We start from the raw sequence: 21,540 nt of genomic DNA, 5'->3' as shown, positions 1-21,540 counted from the left end.
TTGTATGTTACAGGCGGCCGCTACTGAATGAAGGTTTACTAGACTATCACGAGCAGTACCTCTTCTTTCGTGACGAGTTCAGTGCGCTGTGCAAGGAGCAAGAACCAAAGACATCACAGATGTTTGCTCTCGCCGACGCAATGTACTCCTTCTATCGTGCCTACTGGTTCAACAGTCTACAGTATTTATCTTCTGCCGAAATTAGAATTATAGGTAAGTTTATTGTTATGACTCATTCACTTCATGTTTAGCCGGCCGGGTTGGCCGTGCGGTTCTAGGCGCTACAGTCTGGAGCCGCGAGACCACTACGGTCGTGGGTTCTAATCCTGCCTTGGGCATGGATGTGTGTGATGTCCTTAGGTTAGTTAGGTTTAATTAGTTCTAAGTTCTAGGGGACTGATGACCTCAGAAGTTGAGTCCCATAGTGCTCAGAGCCATTTGAACCAGCCACTTCATGTTTATGCGTCGATGACTGTTGACTGTATTCTAATTCGAAGAATGGCGCCCAAAATCTCATACAGCTATGTGTGTGACCAAAGTGTTTCCGTTTGGGGGGGAGGGGTGCGTTGCTCCAGGGTATAAAAAACACAGTGCGCCTCCGATGCAAGTATACACTCCTGGAAATTGAAATAAGAACACCGTGAATTCATTGTCCCAGGAAGGGGAAACTTTATTGACACATTCCTGGGGTCAGATACATCACATGATCACACTGACAGAACCACAGGCACATAGACACAGGCAACAGAGCATGCACAATGTCGGCACTAGTACAGTGTATATCCACCTTTCGCAGCAATGCAGGCTGCTATTCTCCCATGGAGACTATCGTAGAGATGCTGGATGTAGTCCTGTGGAACGGCTTGCCATGCCATTTCCACCTGGCGCCTCAGTTGGACCAGCGTTCGTGCTGGACGTGCAGACCGCGTGAGACGACGCTTCATCCAGTCCCAAACATGCTCAATGGGAGACAGATCCGGAGATCTTGCTGGCCAGGGTAGTTGACTTACACCTTCTAGAGCACGTTGGGTGGCACGGGATAAATGCGGACGTGCATTGTCCTGTTGGAACAGCAAGTTCCCTTGCCGGTCTAGGAATGGTAGAACGATGGGTTCGATGACGGTTTGGATGTACCGTGCACTATTCAGTGTCCCCTCGACGATCACCAGTGGTGTACGGCCAGTGTAGGAGATCGCTCCCCACACCATGATGCCGGGTGTTGGCCCTGTGTGCCTCGGTCGTATGCAGTCCTGATTGTGGCGCTCACCTGCACGGCGCCAAACACGCATACGACCATCATTGGCACCAAGCCAGAAGCGACTCTCATCGCTGAAGACGACACGTCTCCATTCGTCCCTCCATTCACGCCTGTCGCGACACCACTGGAGGCGGGCTGCACGATGTTGGGGCGTGAGCGGAAGACGGCCTAACGGTGTGCGGGTCCGTAGCCCAGCTTCAGGGAGACGGTTGCGAATGGTCCTCGCCGATACCCCAGGAGCAACAGTGTCCCTAATTTGCTGGGAAGTGGCGGTGCGGTCCCCTACGGCACTGCGTAGGATCCTGCGGTCTTGGCGTGCATCCGTGCGTCGCTGCGGTCCGGTCCCAGGTCGACGGGCACGTGCACCTTCCGCCGACCACTGGCGACAACATCGATGTACTGTGGAGACCTCACGCCCCACGTGTTGAGCAATTCGGCGGTACGTCCACCCGGCCTCCCGCATGCCCACTATACCCCCTCGCTCAAAGTCCGTCAACTGCACATACGGTTCACGTCCACGCTGTCGCGGCATGCTACCAGTGTTAAAGACTGCGATGGAGCTCCGTATGCCACGGCAAACTGGCTGACACTGACGGCGGCGGTGCACAAATGCTGCGCAGCTAGCGCCATTCGACGGCCAACACCGCGGTTCCTGGTGTGTCCGCTGTGCCGTGCGTGTGATCATTGCTTGTACAGCCCTCTCGCAGTGTCCGGAGCAAGTATGGCGGGTCTGACACACCGGTGTCAATGTGTTCTTTTTTCCATTTCCAGGAGTGTATAACCACCGAGAGGTAGGCGAGGGATTAGTGTGGCATTTATGTCTTTCCGACGTGCGTGCAGATAATATGGAAACGTAATATGGCGACGTGTTTACCAAATGCATCCAAACAGGACCAACGCATTGATATTCTCCTCTTGGTTGCCGAAGGCAAACACCAATAGATATCCATTGGGGGAAAGAGGAATGTGTATGGGGCAGCATGTCTGTGAAAACCTCCGTTTTGGAACGTTGCACCATGTTCCTTGCTGTGTCAAATGTCGTAACGCAATAGTTGCGCCAACTCAAACTCGAGCAGCCGGCCTATAATCTGTTCGCACCCCATGCGATTATCACCCGTTCGGACCTTAAAAAATGCCTTGAAGGATCGACGATTCCTGTCAAACGAGGATGTACAGCGGGCAGTTACGGATTTCTTCACGCAGTACGCCACTGTATTGTATGAAACGGCTGTCTTCAGCCTGGTGCATCGGTTGGATGATTGTGTTAATGCTCCCGGCGATTTTGCCTGATTGGCATACTAACTCTGGACTGCATGGCCTTCGAACGGAATCATTTTGATCGCCCCTTATAGATTTCGACCTTTCGCGATTTTCCATGCCAAGCAAGATAATTGCTGGTGCACTTTCCATCGTCAACTTTTAGACTGCTTCGCAATTCTCCATCTGGATCTATTACAAACTAGCTACTTCATTTCGACGTACACTGAAGAGCCAAGGAAATTGGTACGGCTGCCTAATATCGTGTAGGACACCCACGAGCACACAGAAGTGCCGCAACACGACGTGGCATAGACGTGACTAACGTCTGAAGTAGTGCTGGAGAGAACTGATACCATGAATCTTGCAGGGCTGTCCATAAATCCATAAGAGTACGAGGGGGTGGAGATATATTCTGAACAACACGTTGCAAGGCATCCCAGATATGCTGAATAATGTGGCCAGCCGAAGTGTTTAAACTCAGAAGAGAGTTTCTGGAGCCACTCTGTAGCAATTCTGGACGTGTGGGGTGTCCCTTTGTCCTGCTGGAATTGCTCAAGTCCGTCGGAATGCACAACGGACATGAATGGATGCAGCTCATCAGACAGGATGCTTACGTCCTGTCAGAGTCGTATTTAGACATATCAGGGGTCCAACTGCATAAGCGCCACACCATTACAGAGCCTCCACCAACTTGAACAGTCCCCTGCTGACATGCAGAGTCCATGGATTCATGAGGTTGTTTCCATACCCGTACACGTCCATCTGCTCGATACAATCTGAAACGAGACTCGTCCGACCAGGCAACATGTTTCCAGTCATCAACAGTCCAGTGCCGGTGTTGACGGGCCCAAGCGAGGCCTAAAGCTGTGTGTCGTGCAGTCATCATCCGAAAGCCCATATCGATGATGTTTCGTTGAATGGTTCGCACGCTGACACTTGTTGATGACCGAGCATTGAAATCTGCAACAATTTGCGAAAGGGTTGCACTTCTGTGACATTGGACAATTCTCTTCAGTCGTCATTGGTCCCGTTCTTGCAGGATCCTTTTCCGGCCGCGGCGATATCGGAGATTTGATGTTCTGCCGGATTCCTCGCACACTCGTGAAATGGTCGTACGGAAAATCCCCACTTCATCGCTACCTCGGAGATACTGTGATCCATAGCTCGTTCGCCGACTATAACACCACGTTCTAACTCACATAAATCTTCATAACCTGTCATTGTAGCAGCAGTAATCGATCTAAAAATAGCGCCAGACACTTGTTCTCTTACGTAGGCACTGGCGACCGCAGCACCGTATTCTGCCTGTTTACATGTCTCTATGAATACCACGTCTATACCAGTTTCTTTGGTGCTTCAGTGTATTATCGAGTCCTGCACTATAGAGGATGTAAAAGAACTACGTACATTCAATTTTAATGTTTAGAGGTGATTAGAAGAAACACTTTTTCATATGACAAAAGTGTCACCGCTGGGTTGTGTCGCCGCCAGGAAGGTTTTGATTCTAGTGATATGTAATACAAAGGCGGTGTATGTACAACTAGGACCTGCGTACTAATTATTGTATAACACACTCAAAACAACGTGGTGATTCTCGAATAACGGCTGCGGCCTCAGACAAATGGCCAACCAGCTCTTCTGGAGCGCCTATTGATGTCTCGTGTACCAAACGCTTCATCTCACTCAATAAAAAGAAATCCATCGGAGGTCATCATGATGTTTAAAACAATTTGAACGCCGGCTTTGAACATGAGTAGCGTCAAAATCGTCGTGGATCCGTAACGGGGAACGGTGCAGGTTGCACCTGTGACATTTGTGTCCGATACAAAAGTGTTTCTGCTTATCTCCTCTAAACACTCTGATCTTTTGACTGCGTAGTTATTTTACACGTAATATAAGGCTTGTTTTAAAAATGACAATGGGTTTCTATAACACAGCCGTTACAGACATACACTGACGGGAAAAAATCCCAACACCGAAAAATAAATAATGTAGAGTAATGTAATTTCGGGAATACGTTTGTCTGTTCATTGTGTTACTGTGGTGCCAACTGCTGCTCACATTGCTGCTGTAGATACAGTACAATGCGACAGGGACTTACGATGGCCTTTCCTTCCGGTAGTGCCACGTGACCGTCAAGATCCCGTTCTTCCTGCGAGTGAACATTCTCGTGAACACCGCTGTCAGCAACCGTGTACAGTGGCTTCATTTCTGCCAAGCCTTTCTGCAATATCGCAGAAGGAACAGCCGGCTTCTCGTAGCCCTGTTACACACGACCTCTGGTACAAACTCAGTGAAGTTTTAATAATGACATCTTCGTCGCCTTAAAGGCGTTCTTGACTAACATCAACTCATCACATCCAATCTTGAGACAACTAATGCTCACGACCGTTACAGAGTGTATTTAAAGCAAATCTGATTTGCATCTTCATCTTCTCAGTGGCTCTACTAGCGCCACACTTACACGACTGGCACGTCGGAAATTTAAACAACTTTCGTTTATGTGAATATCGCACAGGTCCTTCTTGGTGTTACGATTTTTTCGCATCAGAGTATTATTTTTGTTAACCTGTAATTGGTGTAGTGTTCTAAAATTCTCATACATGATCTATGTAACGTATTTCTCATATTCTCTGTTTTTCTTTAATGAATAATACTTTGATTTGTAAGTGAACATTTACTTACAGTAGACAAACTGACAATATCTTTCTTACAAATTTTAATATTCTGAACTGTAATAAGACTGAAAAAACCCTGTATGAATGTGTATTAACAGTAGTAGTTACGGTGAAGAATCGTTTTAATAAGTCATTATCAGTTCGGCGCACACAAGCGAGCGAGTCATGCGCGCGACACTGGACTGAGCGGAATAGTAAATGCTCCCGGCGAGAGAGGCGCTGTGGTCGCGCTCGCCGTCGTGAAACTGCGACGTGGACAAAAGGGAGACGCTAGATTCACCTCGGCAAGACTTCTCCGTGACGTCACTATGAAATGAACATTCCCAGTTTCGACCGTCTGGGACTATATAGGTCTGAGAAATGGGAGGAGGCATACGCTACGTATGACCTATGAACATAAGCTTCTTCAAATATTGAGGATCTCTCGAAAACGCGTCGCTGTTGGTACGCTTTGTCGTAATTAAATATAAGGTATAAAAATAACAGAAGCTGGAGTCTTCACACAGTGTTTGAATTTAAAACCGCATTAAAAATTGCAAGGTTCTACAGTGGTGTTGTAGAGTATTGGCTAATGAAAACTAATCTAGCTACTATGATGGTTTGCGCCTGCAACATGTAATTTTTTTTCCCCTTCGCTTTTCTTAAAAGATTATGAGACTTTAGTAATTTGAGGAAAGCATGCTCTGTAATAATTGATGTTATGTACATATAAGAGCGCTCTCTCCCAGGAGAGAGTTATAATTATCAGTAATATACACATTAAGCATGAAACTCGCAAATGCCAGTAGACGTTCATAATAGTTGATCATCTGGTAAAACAAAGTATCACTCAAAATAAAAATCATAGAACAGACTGAGACATTTGAAAAAGAATTAAAACGTACGAAACATAGTGTCAGCTGTCTATACAGCATTAAAGAAAATTTACAAGCTTGTTATTTTAGGACACTTCTTTTCCAAACGAGAACATGTTGTGCATATGCAGACGTAATGTATTCTGGTACTGGTACGGGAATGCACTGTAGCTGTTTTTTCTTGTTGTTTGTTACTTCCAGAAGCGCAAAGGATGCCACAGTGAATTGTAATTTTTCGCACAAATGAGAACATACTTCGCACAACCACCATGCTTTTAACATTGGGGAAGATTATTGTTAATTATTTTTCGTAATACATAATTATGGTATGTAAATAACGAGTATGAAGTTATCAGGTTTTCACTTTGAAAGGAAGAAAAGGCAAGAACACTCTGCACTGAATGTACCAATTGAAGATATGACCTACAATGGCTATCACAGTCACATCAATACTCCATATTTATAATCATTTTACGATTTCAGTAGACTGTTATGGTACTATTCCATTTATTACTCTCTTCTTCTTTTTTCTTTCTTGACAAAAAATAAGAACACCTACAGCCGTCCTTATGATTTTATTTTATTTTGTCGCCGTCGTCCTAGAGACGTCCTGCTAAAAGGATGGACATACAAAAGATTTGTTACTCTGGTGTGCAAAGCACATAAAGTTTTCTATCCGTAACTAGACAAAACTTCGTTACGTACACGCCGAGCGGGGTGGTGCAGTGGTTAGCACACTGGTCTCGTATTCCACCGTTCAAACCCACGTCCAGCCATCCTAGGTCGACCACGAAAGGTGATAGTCGTCCCCAACGGTCAAACTGCACTTGCACACGTTCGAGGCCCACGTGACGGACAGGCTGAGGCGCGTACGTCACAGCACGTGACACTGCAGGTCTGACGAATGCCAGCAGCCGTCTCCTGCGAGGAGCGAGTAACTACATCAGACCATTGCATTAATTCTTGATTGCGCGTTTAGATGCATTCAAGCTCGCGACAGTATATGACAAAATTAAGAACTTTGGTGGATGCTTTTTCAGTTACATGTTGATTTCCTGTGGGCCATTCATGGAGCCGAGCGGACTAGCCGACTAATGTGACGTCACAAGTTCTTTTCAGGCCCCGCATTTCTCGTGGACCCCAGTAGATGTCATAGTGACGTCACGGAGAAGTGTTACAGAGGTGAACCTAGCGTGTCCCTGCACAGAGGCTGCGAAGAGCACTCAGTTCATATAACTAACTGCTCACCATCGGAAGAGTGAATCCAGCCAGGCAGGGGAGCAGATTTAGGGTGGGAAAAACCGATACCGAAACTGGATAACTAGTATTTTTCGGTATTTGTTTTGTCTCGCTTATAACTGGTTTTCTTTTCATTTTTTACTAATAACCGGGTACAAAACTGGCATATCAGTTTATCACAGCAGCAATGCCAAATTCTTCGGTTTTTAAGTAATTCATTTTTTCAAAAACAGGTAATATTTATTCGTAAAATTTCCATTGCCTTGAAATATTGGATTATTATAAAAACTACGAAAAGCGACCGGCACTATTTTAGTAACAACGCCTTGAGTTATAAACAAGCAAAAAACGCAAGACATAATAATGGGTATAGTACTGCAGAGTCAATATTGTATCTGTTGCTGTATGTCGTGACCTATTAGACGGTACACATGTACGTGGAATGTGCAGCACTTGCACTCACCTGGTCTATATGGTAGTGTCTCGCTGTCGTCTTCGAACATCAGTAATATTACAGAACGATATCATATCTCGTTTGTGGATGCATTTTTTATTCATTTATCTTTCGTTTGTGAAGTGCGTTAGCATGAATTACAGTGCTCCATTTGCTTTAAAAGATTAAAAACGGGAGGAGGCACAAGGTACTTGTGATATAAGAGGAAACACGCCTCCTCCTTCGCCTTCGTTAGAACTTTTCAAACTTTGTTCTATATCTACTTTTCATTACTGCAAGTAATAGCAATAAAAAACCTAAAATCGGATATTTCAAAAGTCGGCTTTTTGAGTGGTTTTAACGATTAGATTAAACTGGAGACGAAACGAACCGGTTTAAACGATGACCGGTTGTTTCAGCGGTAACCGCTATCCCTAACTCGCGCAACTGACTGCATGGGCTTAAACGTCATACATTCCTTAGAAGCGCCGCCCCCTTACTCTTTCCAGTACAGTGATTAGATTTTAACTGCAAACTAGACCCCTCATTTCGTTTATAAAGACTGAAACTGATACAGGTTCAAAACGGTTCAAATGGCTCGAAGCACTATGGGACTTAACATCTGAGGTCAACAGTCCCGCCGGCCAGTGTGGCCGAGCGGTTCTAGGCGCTTCAGTTTGGAACCGCGCGACCGCTACGGTCGCAGGTTCGAATCCTGCGTCGGGCATGGATGTGTGTGATGTCCTTAGGTTAGTTAGGTTTAAGTAGTTCTAAGTTCTAGGGGACTTATGACCTAAGATGTTGAGTCCCATAGTGCTCAGAGCCATTTGAACCATCATCAGTCCCCTAGACTTAGAATTACTTAAACCTAACTAACCTAAGGACACCACCCACATCCATGCCCGAGGCAGGATTCGAACCTGCGACCGCAACACCAGCGCTGTTCCGGACAAACTAATACAGGTAAAGGCAAAATTCAGCGCTCTGGACCTAGACGAGCCGATAGACCCAGACCGACCACCGTGTCATCGTCGGCCAATCGCGCCATCAGATGTAGTACAGAGGGGCATGTGGTCTGTACACAGCGCTCCCGGTAGTTGATATTGGGATTCTTGATGAGGGAACCGCTCCTACTGCATCAAACAGCTCCTCAGTTGGCCCCATGAGGCTAAGTGCTCCCCCGTGCCATTTCTTCCACAAAAGAAAAATCCGTGGCAGTACCGAGAACCCAACCCAGTTCCTCCGTATGGCAGTCAACGAAGGAGGCGACCATAACACTGCTCTACACCGATTAGCCAGAACATTATGACGACCTACCTAATAGCCGGTATGTCCACCTTTAACACACATAACAGTGGCGACACGTCATGTCATGGAAGCAATGAGGCCTCGGCAGATCGCCGGAGGGAGTTGGCACCACATCTGCACATACAACTCACCCGATTCCCGTGAATTCTGGGGAGGAGGGGCGATGAGTTCTGACACCACATTCAATCACATCTCAGCTGTGTTTGATTGGGTTCAGAACTGACGAACTCGGTGGGGGGGGGGGGGGGGGCAGCACATGAAATGGAACTCGCCCCGGTGTTCCTTCATCGCGCTCCTGGCCTTGTGACGTAGCGCGTTATCTTGCTGAAAAATGCTACCGCCGTCGGGAAACATGACCGTCTTGGAGGGGTGCACGTGGCCTGCAACCGTACTTGGCCGTCGCGGCGCCTTGTACGAGCTCCACTTGACCCATGGATGCCCACGTGAATGTTCCACAGAGCATAATGGAGCCGCCACTAGCTTGTCTCCGTCCCGCAGTATACAGTGAGTCCAAAAAGCATTCATCTAGCTGCATATCTTTTAGAAAACGAGGTCTGCGTAACATGAAAAGATATATATTCAAAATTTAAAGAACCAGTCATGTAAGAAGCACCTCGGTAAGTCATTTTTGTAGCAAAGCAAGGAAAGAATTACATCCAAATCGACAGCAAGGTTGACAAAAAACACAACTGGCCATTACAATTGCTACACCAACAAGAAATGCAGATGATAAACGGGTATTCATTGGACGAATATATTATACTAGAACTGACATGTGATTCCATTTTCACGCAATTTGGGTGCATAGATCCTGAGAAATCAGTACCTAGAACAATCACCTCTGGCCGTAATAATGGCCTTGATACGCCTGGGCATTGAGTCAAACAGAGCTTGGATTGCGTGTACAGGTACAGCTCCCAATGCAGCTACAACACGATGCCACAGTTCAAATCTGGAGAATGTGCTGCCCAGGGCAGCAGTCGTACATTTTCTGTATCCAGAAAGGCCCGTACAGGATCTGCAATATGCGGTCGTGCATTATCCTTCTGAAATGTAGGGTTTCGCAGGGATCGAATGAAGGGTAGAGCCACGCGTCGTAACTCATCTGAAATGTAACGTCCACTGTTCAAAGTGCCGTCAATGCGAACAAGAGGTAACCGAAACGTGTAACCAATGGCACCCCATACCATCACGCCGGGTGATACGCCAGTATGGCGATGACGAATACACGCTTCCAAAGCGCGTTCACCGCCATGTCGCCAAACACGGATGCGACCATCATGATTCTGTAAACAGAACCTGGATTCATCAGAAAAATGACGTTTTGCCATTCGTGCACCCAGGTTCGTCGTTGAGTACACCATCGCAGGCGCTCCTGTCTGTGATGCAGCGTCAAGGGTAACCGCAGCCATGGTCTCTGACCTGATAGTCCATGCTGTTGCAAACGTCGCCGAACTGTTCGTGCAGATGGTTGTTGCCTTGCAAACGTCTTTGTTGACTCAGGGATCGAGACGTGGCTGCACGATCCGTTACAGCCATGCGGATAAGATGCCTGTCATCTCGACTGTTAGTGATACGAGGCCGTTGGGATCCAGCACGGCATTCCGTATTACCCTCCTCAACCCACCGATTCCATATTCTGCTAACAGTCATTGGATCTCAACCAACGCGAGCAGAAATGTCGCGATACAATAAACCGCAATCGAGATAAGCTACAATCCGACCTTTATCAAAGTCGGAAACGTGATGGTACGCATATCTCCTCCTTAAACGAGGCATCACGACAACGTTTCACCAGGCAACACCGGTCAAGTGCTGTTTGTGTATGAGAAATCGGTTGGAAACGTTCCTCATGTCAACACGTTGTAGGTGTCGCCACCGGAGCCAATCTTTTGTGAATGCTCTGAAAAGCTTATCATTTGCATATCACAGCATCTTCTTCCTGTCGGTTAAATTTCGCGTCTGTAGCACGTCATCTTCGTGGTGAGGCAATTTTAATGGCCAGTAGTGTAAAATGAGCTAGTTCATAAAGTATTCGCCCACCATGTGAACATGCCGAAATTCTGCGCGCAGTGATTAAACTACACTCCTGGAAATGGAAAAAAGAACACATTGACACCGGTGTGTCAGACCCACCATACTTGCTCCGGACACTGCGAGAGGGCTGTACAAGCAATGATCACACGCACGGCACAGCGGACACACCAGGAACCGCGGTGTTGGCCGTCGAATGGCGCTAGCTGCGCAGCATTTGTGCACCGCCGCCGTCAGTGTCAGCCAGTTTGCCGTGGCATACGGAGCTCCATCGCAGTCTTTAACACTGGTAGCATGCCGCGACAGCGTGGACGTGAACCGTATGTGCAGTTGACGGACTTTGAGCGAGGGCGTATAGTGGGCATACGGGAGGCCGGGTGGACGTACCGCCGAATTGCTCAACACGTGGGGCGTGAGGTCTCCACAGTACATCGATGTTGTCGCCAGTGGTCGGCGGAAAGTGCACGTGCCCGTCGACATGGGACCGGACCGCAGCGACGCACGGATGCACGCCAAGACCGTAGGATCCTACGCAGTGCCGTAGGGGACCGCACCGCCACTTCCCAGCAAATTAGGGACACTGTTGCTCCTGGGGTATCGGCGAGGACCATTCGCAACCGTCTCCATGAAGCTGGGCTACGGTCCCGCACACCGTTAGGCCGTCTTCCGCTCACGCCCCAACATCGTGCAGCCCGCCTCCAGTGGTGTCGCGACAGGCGTGAGTGGAGGGACGAATGGAGACGTGTCGTCTTCAGCGATGAGAGTCGCTTCTGCCTTGGTGCCAATGATGGTCGTATGCGTGTTTGGCGCCGTGCAGGTGAGCGCCACAATCAGGACTGCATACGACCGAGGCACACAGGGCCAACACCCGGCATCATGGTGTGGGGAGCGATCTCCTACACTGGCCGTACACCACTGGTGATCGTCGAGGGGACACTGAATAGTGCACGGTACATCCAAACCGTCATCGAACCCATCGTTCTACCATTCCTAGACCGGCAAGGGAACTTGCTGTTCCAACATGACAATGCACGTCCGCATGTATCCCGTGCCACCCAACGTGCTCTAGAAGGTGTAAGTCAACTACCCTGGCCAGCAAGATCTCCGGATCTGTCCCCCATTGAGCATGTTTGGGACTGGATGAAGCGTCGTCTCACGCGGTCTGCACGTCCAGCACGAACGCTGGTCCAACTGAGGCGCCAGGTGGAAATGGCATGGCAAGCCGTTCCACAGGACTACATCCAGCATCTCTACGATCGTCTCCATGGGAGAATAGCAGCCTGCATTGCTGCGAAAGGTGGATGTACACTGTACTAGTGCCGACATTGTGCATGCTCTGTTGCCTGTGTCTATGTGCCTGTGGTTCTGTCAGTGTGATCATGTGATGTATCTGACCCCAGGAATGTGTCAATAAAGTTTCCCCTTCCTGGGACAATGAATTCACGGTGTTCTTATTTCAATTTCCAGGAGTGTATAACGCTGGCCCACGGCACACACTATAGAGTCAACAGTGCGTGGCCCCACTTTATCGCCTGTTGTGGTTCTGAACGGCGCCGATACAGTGCAATTAGCGCCATGGGCCGTAAGGGTAGTGAGACGACGCTGATCGAAACTTATTCTGCGCTTGCACAATGAGTGCAAATCTTCTTACGAGATCTCTAAAGTATTCGGTAGACCTAAATCGACGGTTCAGTCGAGAATAGATCGATTTTGCGCAACAAAATCCTTAAGAAACCAAACACGTACCGGACGCCCTCACACTTTGATTGATGCAGACGTCCGATTTATCATGAGTAAAATGAAGAAGAAACCTAAAATCAGCACTCCTAAGTTGGCTGGGGAGTTAGAGTATAGGGGAAAGAAGGTATGAGCCAACACAATCAAAAATACCTTCAAAACGTATGGGTGTCACGGCCGGGTAGCGCGCAAGAAATTTTGTTTCAGTGAACGGAATCAGAAGAAACGTCTTCATTTTGCAATGGAACATAGATTCAAAAAGGAAGACTTATGGAATAGAGTAATATTTTCACAATTGGCGACTCCATGGAGTGTTCTGTGCACCACGACCAGATAATGGATATAATTGGAAGGAGAAACAGCCTTGGTCGTATTTTTTTTTGTTTTATTATCCGCAAAATCGATTTTCGGTCACTTAGTGACCATCCTCAGTGCTGTAAGATACAATTAAAATTGTTAGGCACTGGTATCAACAGGCTTAGAGCGACCACATGTGTTTACAGCACTGAGGATGGTCACTAAGTGACCGAAAATCGATTTTGCGGATAATAAAACAAAAAAATACGACCAAGGCTATTTCTCCTTCCAGTAATATTTTCTGATAACAGTAAATATAACGTATTCGGGTCGGTTGGCAGGCGAATGGTGTGGCGTAAGAAGAATGCGGAGATATTGCCATGCAATCTTGTGCCAACGGTTAAACACAGTGGTGGCTCCCTGATGGTGTGAGGCTGTATGAGTGCTGCAGGTGTTGAAAATTACATTTCATAGACGATAAAATGGCTCACCATTTGTGCATCAACATTTTAAAGGACAATCTGAATCCTAGCGCCGAAAAATTAGGTCTGCAAGGATATTAAATTTTTCAACAAGATAACGACCTGGCTCTAAATACAAGGCTGTGGCTTCTGTACAATACCCCAAGAAACTTAACACCCCTCCTCAGAGCCCAGACATTAATCCTACTGAACACCTTTGGAAAGTACTGGAAGATAGCATCAGGAGAAGACACATTTCTAACAAGAGAGACCTAAAAGAAGCACTTCAAGACGAATGGGACAAAATTCCAGCCTCTCTGACGGCAAACTTAGTCAAGTCGATGCCCAGATGACTACAAGCGGTAATAGCTGCAAAGGGAAACCCCACTAAATATTAATTTTTGTAACTGAAATCATATTTTGATACTGTAAATTTTAAAAAATAAGAGTGGACGAATACTTTTTGAAGTAGCCTTTGAATAAGTTGTTCTTCTTTTGCTATTGCCTTGATCCTGCATTGTGCGCAGGGTCGGCAGGGTTAAGTACGAACTTGGCATGGTTAATTTGAAGGGGTGCCTGGAAACCCTTCCTGCTGCCACTCCATACCCCCTGGGATGGAAGTAGTGTACCCCAGCTGTCTGCGTCTAATGTAAAGAGTGAAATAGTGTGAACATGTTGCAAATGTCTGTGAGTCGTGTAACTGAGGCGGGACGTGGGGACCAGCCTAGTATTCACCTAGTAGGATGTGGAAAACCGCCTAAAAACCACATCCAGGCTGGCCGGCACACCGGCCGTCGTCGTTAATCCGCCAGGCGGATTCGATCCGGGGCCGGCGCGCCTACCTGAGTCCAGGAAGCTGCGCGTTAGCGCTCTCGGCTATCCTGGCGGGTTTCTTTGAATAAGTTCTCCATTTTGTCAAACTTGTTGTCGTTCTGGATGTATTTATTTGCTTGTCGATCAACAAAAATGACTTACCAAGATTCGTTGCAAATGAGTATATGTTCACATTTTCCTTTCACGTGACGTATGGTGGAAGGCGACGGATTCGCGCCCTCCCATCGGCACAATGAAGAAGGTATCGAGACTCATCAGAACACGCAACGTTCTGCCACTGCGCTAACGTCCAGCGTCAATTGCCATGTGCCCATTTCTGTCCTACTTGCTAATGACATTGTGTTAACATTGGCACAAGCATGGATCATCGGCTGCGGAGGCCCATCGTTGGGAGTATTCGGTGCACTGTGTGTTCAGACACAGTTCACTGCCTATCCTGTTTTACCAGCCTGTTCAGCCTACAACATCCGACATCTGTAAAGAGGGATGGCCGCCCGACCCCACGATTTCTGGTCGTGGTTTCACCTTGGTTTCGCCACGTGTTGAAGGCACTAAGCACGGCATTTCTCGAACACCCGACAAGTGGTGCAGTTTCCGAAATTCTCGTGCCAAGCCTCCGGGCCATCACAATCTTCCCCATTGTACACACGGACAGCACTCTCACTGATGCTACACGCACCGTGCATGTATCTCACTAGCAGCCCTTCCTCGCCAGGTGACGCTGCTATCGTCTGGAAGGGTTTATATCGATAAAAGGTCGGTGGTCATAATGTTCTGGTTGATCAGTGTATATAAGCTAACTGTTGCTCGTGATTTACCCATGGCAACAAATAGTGACTCTGTTCCGATGAAAACTTTAAATACAAAATGCTGCTAGAAGACCATAACAGATGCATCAGAAAAAGTTAGAAAATTCCTAAACACATTTTGCGCTGCATTGCAGCGAGCAGCCCTTTGTATAGGAACTGTAACTGTCGCTGTTAATTGCTCAAGTAGTTGATGTTACATGTACAGTGGAACGTGGCTATAACAACATTCGAGGGACCTTTCTATAACCGAGCGTCGTTGTAACCGAGATTCGTATTTTCAGTTTACTGCTGTGGCAAATGGAAAATCACAAATTTATTTAGCCTTTTTTTTAATTTTACATACAGTGTTCACTTTTAACCTTACATGAATACAGTATAAACAGCAGTATGTCGAGTTCTCATTAAACTTCATTACTTAAGAGTAAACTTTACTTAAGAGTGAACTTTATTCAAGAGTGAAATAATCAGTCATTTTACTCTGCTGTCTGTTTGCCCAATACACACTTTCTAAATTACGTTCTACGTTCATTATTGCATTTGCAATGTCACTGCTCTCTCCTCTAGCTTCATAGAACATGTTTACAATTCGAATGGCTTCTAAAGCCTCGCTCACAGTAGGGATAGGCACTTTATTTCTTTCTTCTTTTTCATCTCCCTCGCTAACGTCATGGTAACTGTGTCCCTGATTCTTCACCTCATTTACAATTTAGTTTTCACTTTACGCTTAAGTTGTAACAAGGTCATCATCTGTTGTTACACACATTTCATAGCCGCAGTGATTGAGAATATCACAGTTACTTTCTGGCGGCAATGCACATAGCGGCAGATCATCAATGTCATCAAATGTATTTTCAGTTTCAGTGACATTTAAGCCTTCAATTGTGATTCGTGCATGGCGGAAACAGTTCTTGATGCTTTGGGCTGTTATCCAGCTCAAAGCTTTGATAATGTATCTGATCCCATCCATCAATGTAATAGAATAATCTTGCTTTTGCCCGATACATTGTTCCATTTTCAGTAATATGAGCTTACGGTAGAGGCGTTTCAAACTCCTCATTTCTCCTTGTTCCATGGGCTGCAATAAGCTTGTCGTATTTGCAGGAAGAAAAACAAGCTTAATATTCTCCAGAATAGAGAGTGCAGGATGTGCTGGACAGTTGTTAACAAGAATCAGTATCTTCCTTTTGTGCTCCCAACGCCTTATTTCAATTTCAAAGAGAACGGAAATCATCCAGAACTTTTCATAGCATTGTAGTGCACTGGCAATTTTTTTTTACATGTCTGAAACACCTAGGAATTTTTGATTTACCTAACACGAGCAATTTTGCCTCTCAATTCTATTTTTCTTTAGATAACTTGCCACCACCACGTTTTTCACCCATGAACTTCAGAGTTTTATCAGGAATGGGGGAAAGAAATACAGTAGAAGAATGTGTAGCTTTGAGGGGTGAAATAGTGAAGGCAGCAGAGGATCAAGTAGGTAAAAAGACGAGGGCTAGTAGAAACCCTCGGGTCACAGAAGAAATATTGAATTTAATTGATGAAAGGAGAAAATATAAAAATGCAGTAAATGAAGCAGGCAAAAAGGAGTACAAACGTCTCAAAAATGATATCGACAGGAAGTGCAAAATGTCTAAGCAGGGATGGCTAGAGGACAAAAGTAAGGATGTAGAGGCTTATCTCACTAGGGGTAAGATAGATACTGCCTACAGGAAAATTAAAGAGACCTTTGGAGAAAGGAGAACCACTTGCATGAATATCAAGAGCTTCGATGGAAACGCAGTTATAAGCAAAGAAGGGAAAGCAGAAAGGTGGAAGGAGTATACAGAGGGCCTATACAAGGGCGATGCACTTGAGGACAATATTATGGAAATGGAAGAGGATGTAGATGAAGATGAAATGGGCGATATGATATTGCGTGAAGAGTTTGACAGAGCACTGAAAGACCTGAGTCGAAACAAGGCCCCCGGAGTAGACAACATTCCATTAGAACTACTGACAATCTTGGGAGAGCCAGTCCTGACAAAACTCTACCATCTGGTGAGGAAGATGTATGAGACAGGTGAAATACCCTCAGACTTCAAGAAGAATATAATAATCCCAATCCCAAAGAAAGCAGGTATTGACAGATGTGAAAATTACCGAACTATCAGTTTAATAAGTCACAGCTGCAAAATACTAACGCGAATTCCTTACAGACGGATGGAAAAACTGATAGAAGCCGACCTTGGGGAAGATCAGTTTGGATTTCGTAGAAATGCTGGAACACGTGAGGCAATACTGACCCTACAACTTATCTTAGAAGATAGATTAAGGAAAGGCAAACCTACCTTTCTAGCATTTGTAGACTTAGAGAAAGCTTTTGACAATTTTGATTGGAATACTCTCTTTCAAATTCTGAAGGTGGCAGGGGTAAAATACAGAGAGCGAAAGGCTATTTACAATTTGTACAGAAAGCAGATGGCAGTTATAAGAGTCGAGAGGTATTAAAGGGAAGCAGTGGTTGGGAAGGGAGTGAGACAGTGTTGTAGCCTGTCCCTGATGTTATTCAATCTGTATATTGAGCAAGCAATAAAGGAAACAAACGAAAATCCATGGAGAAGAAATTAAAACTTTGAGGTTCGCCGATGACATTGTAATTCTGTCAGAGACAGCAAAGGACTTGGAAGAGCAGTTGAACGGAATGGACAGTGTCTTGAAAGGAGGATATAAGATGAACATCAACAAAAGCAAAACGAGGATAATGGAATGTAGTCGAATTGAGTCGGGTGATGCTGAGGGAATTAGATTAGGAAATGAGAAACTTAAAGTAGTAAAGGAGTTTTGCTATTTGGGGAGAAAAATAACTGATGATGGTCGAAGTAGAGAGGATATAAAATGTAGACTGGCAATGGCAAGGAAAGCGTTTCTGAAGAAGAGAAATTTTTTAACATCGAGTATTGATTTAAGTGTCCGGAAGTCGTTTCTGAAAGTATTTGTATGGAGTGTAGCCATGTATGGAAGTGAAACGTGGACGATAAATAGCTTAGACAAGAAGAGAATGGAAGCTTTCGAAATGTGGTGCTACAGAAGAATGCTGGAGATTAGATGGGTTGATCACATAACTAATGAGGAGGTATTGAATAGAGTTGGGGAGAAGAGGAGCTTGTGGCACAACTTGGCAAGAAGAAGGGATCGGTTGGTAGGACATGTTCTGAGGCATCAAGGGATCACCAATTTAGTATTGGAGGGCAGCGTGGAGGGTAAAAATCGTAGAGGGAGGCCAAGAGATGGATACACTAAGCAGATTCAGGAGGATGTAGGCTGCAGTAGGTACTGGGAGATGAAGAAGCTTGCACAGGATAGGGTAGCATGGAGAGCTGCATCAAACCAGTCTCAGGACTGAAGACCACAACAACAACAACATCAGGCGTCAATTTAAAGAAAATTCCAGTCTCGTCTGCACTAACCCTTTCAAGACGGATTTTTTAAATTTTATATAGAAACTTCTTCTTTTGACCACATAGTGTTTTATTGGTCTTGATTATATCACGAATACATTTTTGTCAATTCTGAACTCACTTCCTGCAATTAGGCCCTGGGACACTGCTGTTCCAGTAGTCTTATTGAGTGGGACACGGGTGTCCCACTAGGTTTCCTGAGTGGGACAAACGTTTGTCCCACCAGTACCCAACAGCAATAGCGGTTACTAAAAAATATATAGGAAACAAGATGTATACAATCAGTTTTTTCTTACACTAGTTAGCAACAATTTGTAGAACACTTTCACTATCAAAGAATTACACGTCTGATTTGTTATAATTACAAATGATATGTTGCAAAGCACCTTTTGCATAATGGATGCTGGCACATTTTGCAGATAGTTTTTGTTCTTGTTCCCTTGTTGTTGCTGGAACACAAAACACACCTTCTTCTTGCAGGTTCTTCTTCAGGGAGGTGTAGCCCTACATTCTGCATAACTCTTGCTCTCTTAGAAGGGCGCCCAGTTGAGGATTTCCGCTGCACCTTGGCAGTCTTTTATCCCTTGGCAATCATCTGCTCTACTAGGCTGACTAGAAAATGTTTTAGTGGCACTGTCTTGTGTTGAATTTCCTTTTGTAAAATCCAGGCATTTATAATACTAGTTAGCAACAGTTTGTAGAACACTTTCTTCCACCATTTATCGGATTTCCTGTCTAAATCATACAGTGTGCTCATCTGATCAGCCAAGTCCACTCCACCCATATAGTCATAAGTTTGCAGTGCCACTGGACATTCTACAACCAATTTTGATCCATCTTTTGCTTTTCTGTTCACTGTACATACATCATTAGAATGACAGTTACTGACCAACATTACTACTTTGGTGTCCTGCCATTTGCACCACACCACAACGTACCAGACGAATTGCAAATGAACTCACATTCCCCGCGAGCACGTTTCTTTGTTGACTTTGGCACATTTCTCCTGTTAGGCACACATGTACCAACAGTTGCAAACGACAAGGTATCCATCAAACGAATTGATGTAAAAAACCTATCAAATGACAACATTACATTAGTGTCTCTAATTGTTTTTGAGAGCTGCAGAACTACACGCTCACCCAATGTGCCATCCAGATTATTTGCGTCCTTTCCACAATACAGGGCTATTACAAATGATTGAAGCGATTTCATAAATTCACTGTAGCTCCATTCATTGACATATGGTCACGACACACTACAGATACGTAGAAAAACTCATAAAGTTTTGTTCGGCTGAAGCCGCACTTCAGGTTTCTGCCGCCATAGCGCTCGAGAGCGCAGTGAGAGAAAATGGCGACAGGAGCCGAGAAAGCGTATGTCGTGCTTGAAATGCACTCACATCAGTCAGTCATAACAGTGCAACGACACTTCAGGACGAAGTTCAACAAATATCCACCAACTGCTAACTCCATTCGGCGATGGTATGCGCAGTTTAAAGCTTCTGGATGCCTCTGTAAGGGGAAATCAACGGGTCGGCCTGCAGTGAGCAAAGAAACGGTTGAACGCGTGCGGGCAAGTTTCACGCGTAGCGCGCGGAAGTCGACGAATAAAGCAAGCAGGGAGCTAAACGTCCCACAGCCGACGGTTTGGAAAATCTTACGGAAAAGGCTAAAGCAGAAGCCTTACCGTTTACAATTGCTACAAGCCCTGACACCCGATGACAAAGTCAAACGCTCTGAATTTTCGGCGCGGTTGCACAGCTCATGGAAGAGGATGCGTTCAGTGCGAAACTTGTTTTCAGTGATGAAGCAACATTTTTTCTTAATGGTGAAGTGAACAGACACAATGTGCGAATCTGGGCGGTAGAGAATCCTCACACATTCGTGCAGCAAATTCGCAATTCACCAAAAGTTAACGTGTTTTGTGCAATCTCACGGTTTAAAGTTTACGGCCCCTTTTTCTTCTGCGAAAAAAACGTTACATGACACGTGTATCTGGACATGCTGGAAAATTGGCTCATGCCACAACTGGAGACCGACAGCGCCGACTTCATCTATCAACAGGATGGTGCACCACCGCACTTCCATCATGATGTTCGGCATTTCTTAAACAGGAGATTGGAAAACCGATGGAGTGGTCGTGGTGGAGATCATGATCAGCAATTCATGTCATGGCCTCCACGCTCTGCCGACTTAACCCCATGCGATTTCTTTCTGTGGGGTTATGTGAAAGATTCAGTGTTTAAACCTCCTCTACCAAGAAACGTGCCAGAACTGCGAGCTTGCATCAGCGATGCTTTCGAACTCATTGATGGGGACATGCTGCGCCGAGCGTGGGAGGAACTTGATTATCGCCTTGATGTCTGCCGAATCACTAAAGGGGCACATATCGAACATTTGTGAATGCCTGAAAAAACTTTTTGAGTTTTTGTATGTGTGTGCAAAGCATTGTGAAAATATCTCAAATGATAAAGTTATTGTAGAGCTGTGAAATCGCTTAAATCATTTGTAATAACCCTGTATATGTTGAAGTCATATGCGTAGCCTGTTACAGAATCACTCCTCATCCATATCTTTATGCCACGCTTCACTGGCTTCATAGGAAGGTATTGTTTCAAGGCTGACCTTCCTTTGAACTTTACCATAGACTCGTCAATGCTTTGTACTGTACTTTCCGACCTCGCTTTCTGAAAAGTGTTTTTCAGACAAGCGACTATTGGCTCTGGGTAGTACAGCTTACCAGCTGTGTCTGGTTACTCAGGGAAATTTAAATACAGTTTAGAAAGTAACACTTTGCACCTATCTCTGGAAATTGCTCTTTTTATAGCAACATTTCCCATTGAAGTATTGAATGACCAATAGTCCGAAAATGAGGGCATTCTCTTGTAACACATTA

At 45.6% G+C, this 21,540-nt stretch overlaps 1 protein-coding gene across 2 annotated transcripts in view; it reads left to right on the top strand.

Moving 5' to 3' along the window:
* LOC126162490 (uncharacterized) overlaps positions 1–21,540 on the top strand; it is a 194,986-nt gene that overhangs the window by 111,930 nt on the left and 61,516 nt on the right. For both annotated transcript variants that reach the window (XM_049919043.1, XM_049919034.1), the window contains exon 6: positions 14–213. In XM_049919043.1, coding sequence (XP_049775000.1) covers positions 14–213 — 200 coding nt within the window. The remainder of the gene's footprint in view (positions 1–13; positions 214–21,540) is intronic.

Source organism: Schistocerca cancellata, chromosome 1 (assembly GCF_023864275.1).
Source record: "Schistocerca cancellata isolate TAMUIC-IGC-003103 chromosome 1, iqSchCanc2.1, whole genome shotgun sequence".
In the NCBI taxonomy this organism is placed as follows: domain Eukaryota; kingdom Metazoa; phylum Arthropoda; class Insecta; order Orthoptera; family Acrididae; genus Schistocerca; species Schistocerca cancellata.
The sequence above is the reverse complement of the archived record's forward strand: the minus strand, read 5'-3'. Positions and strand labels throughout refer to the sequence as shown.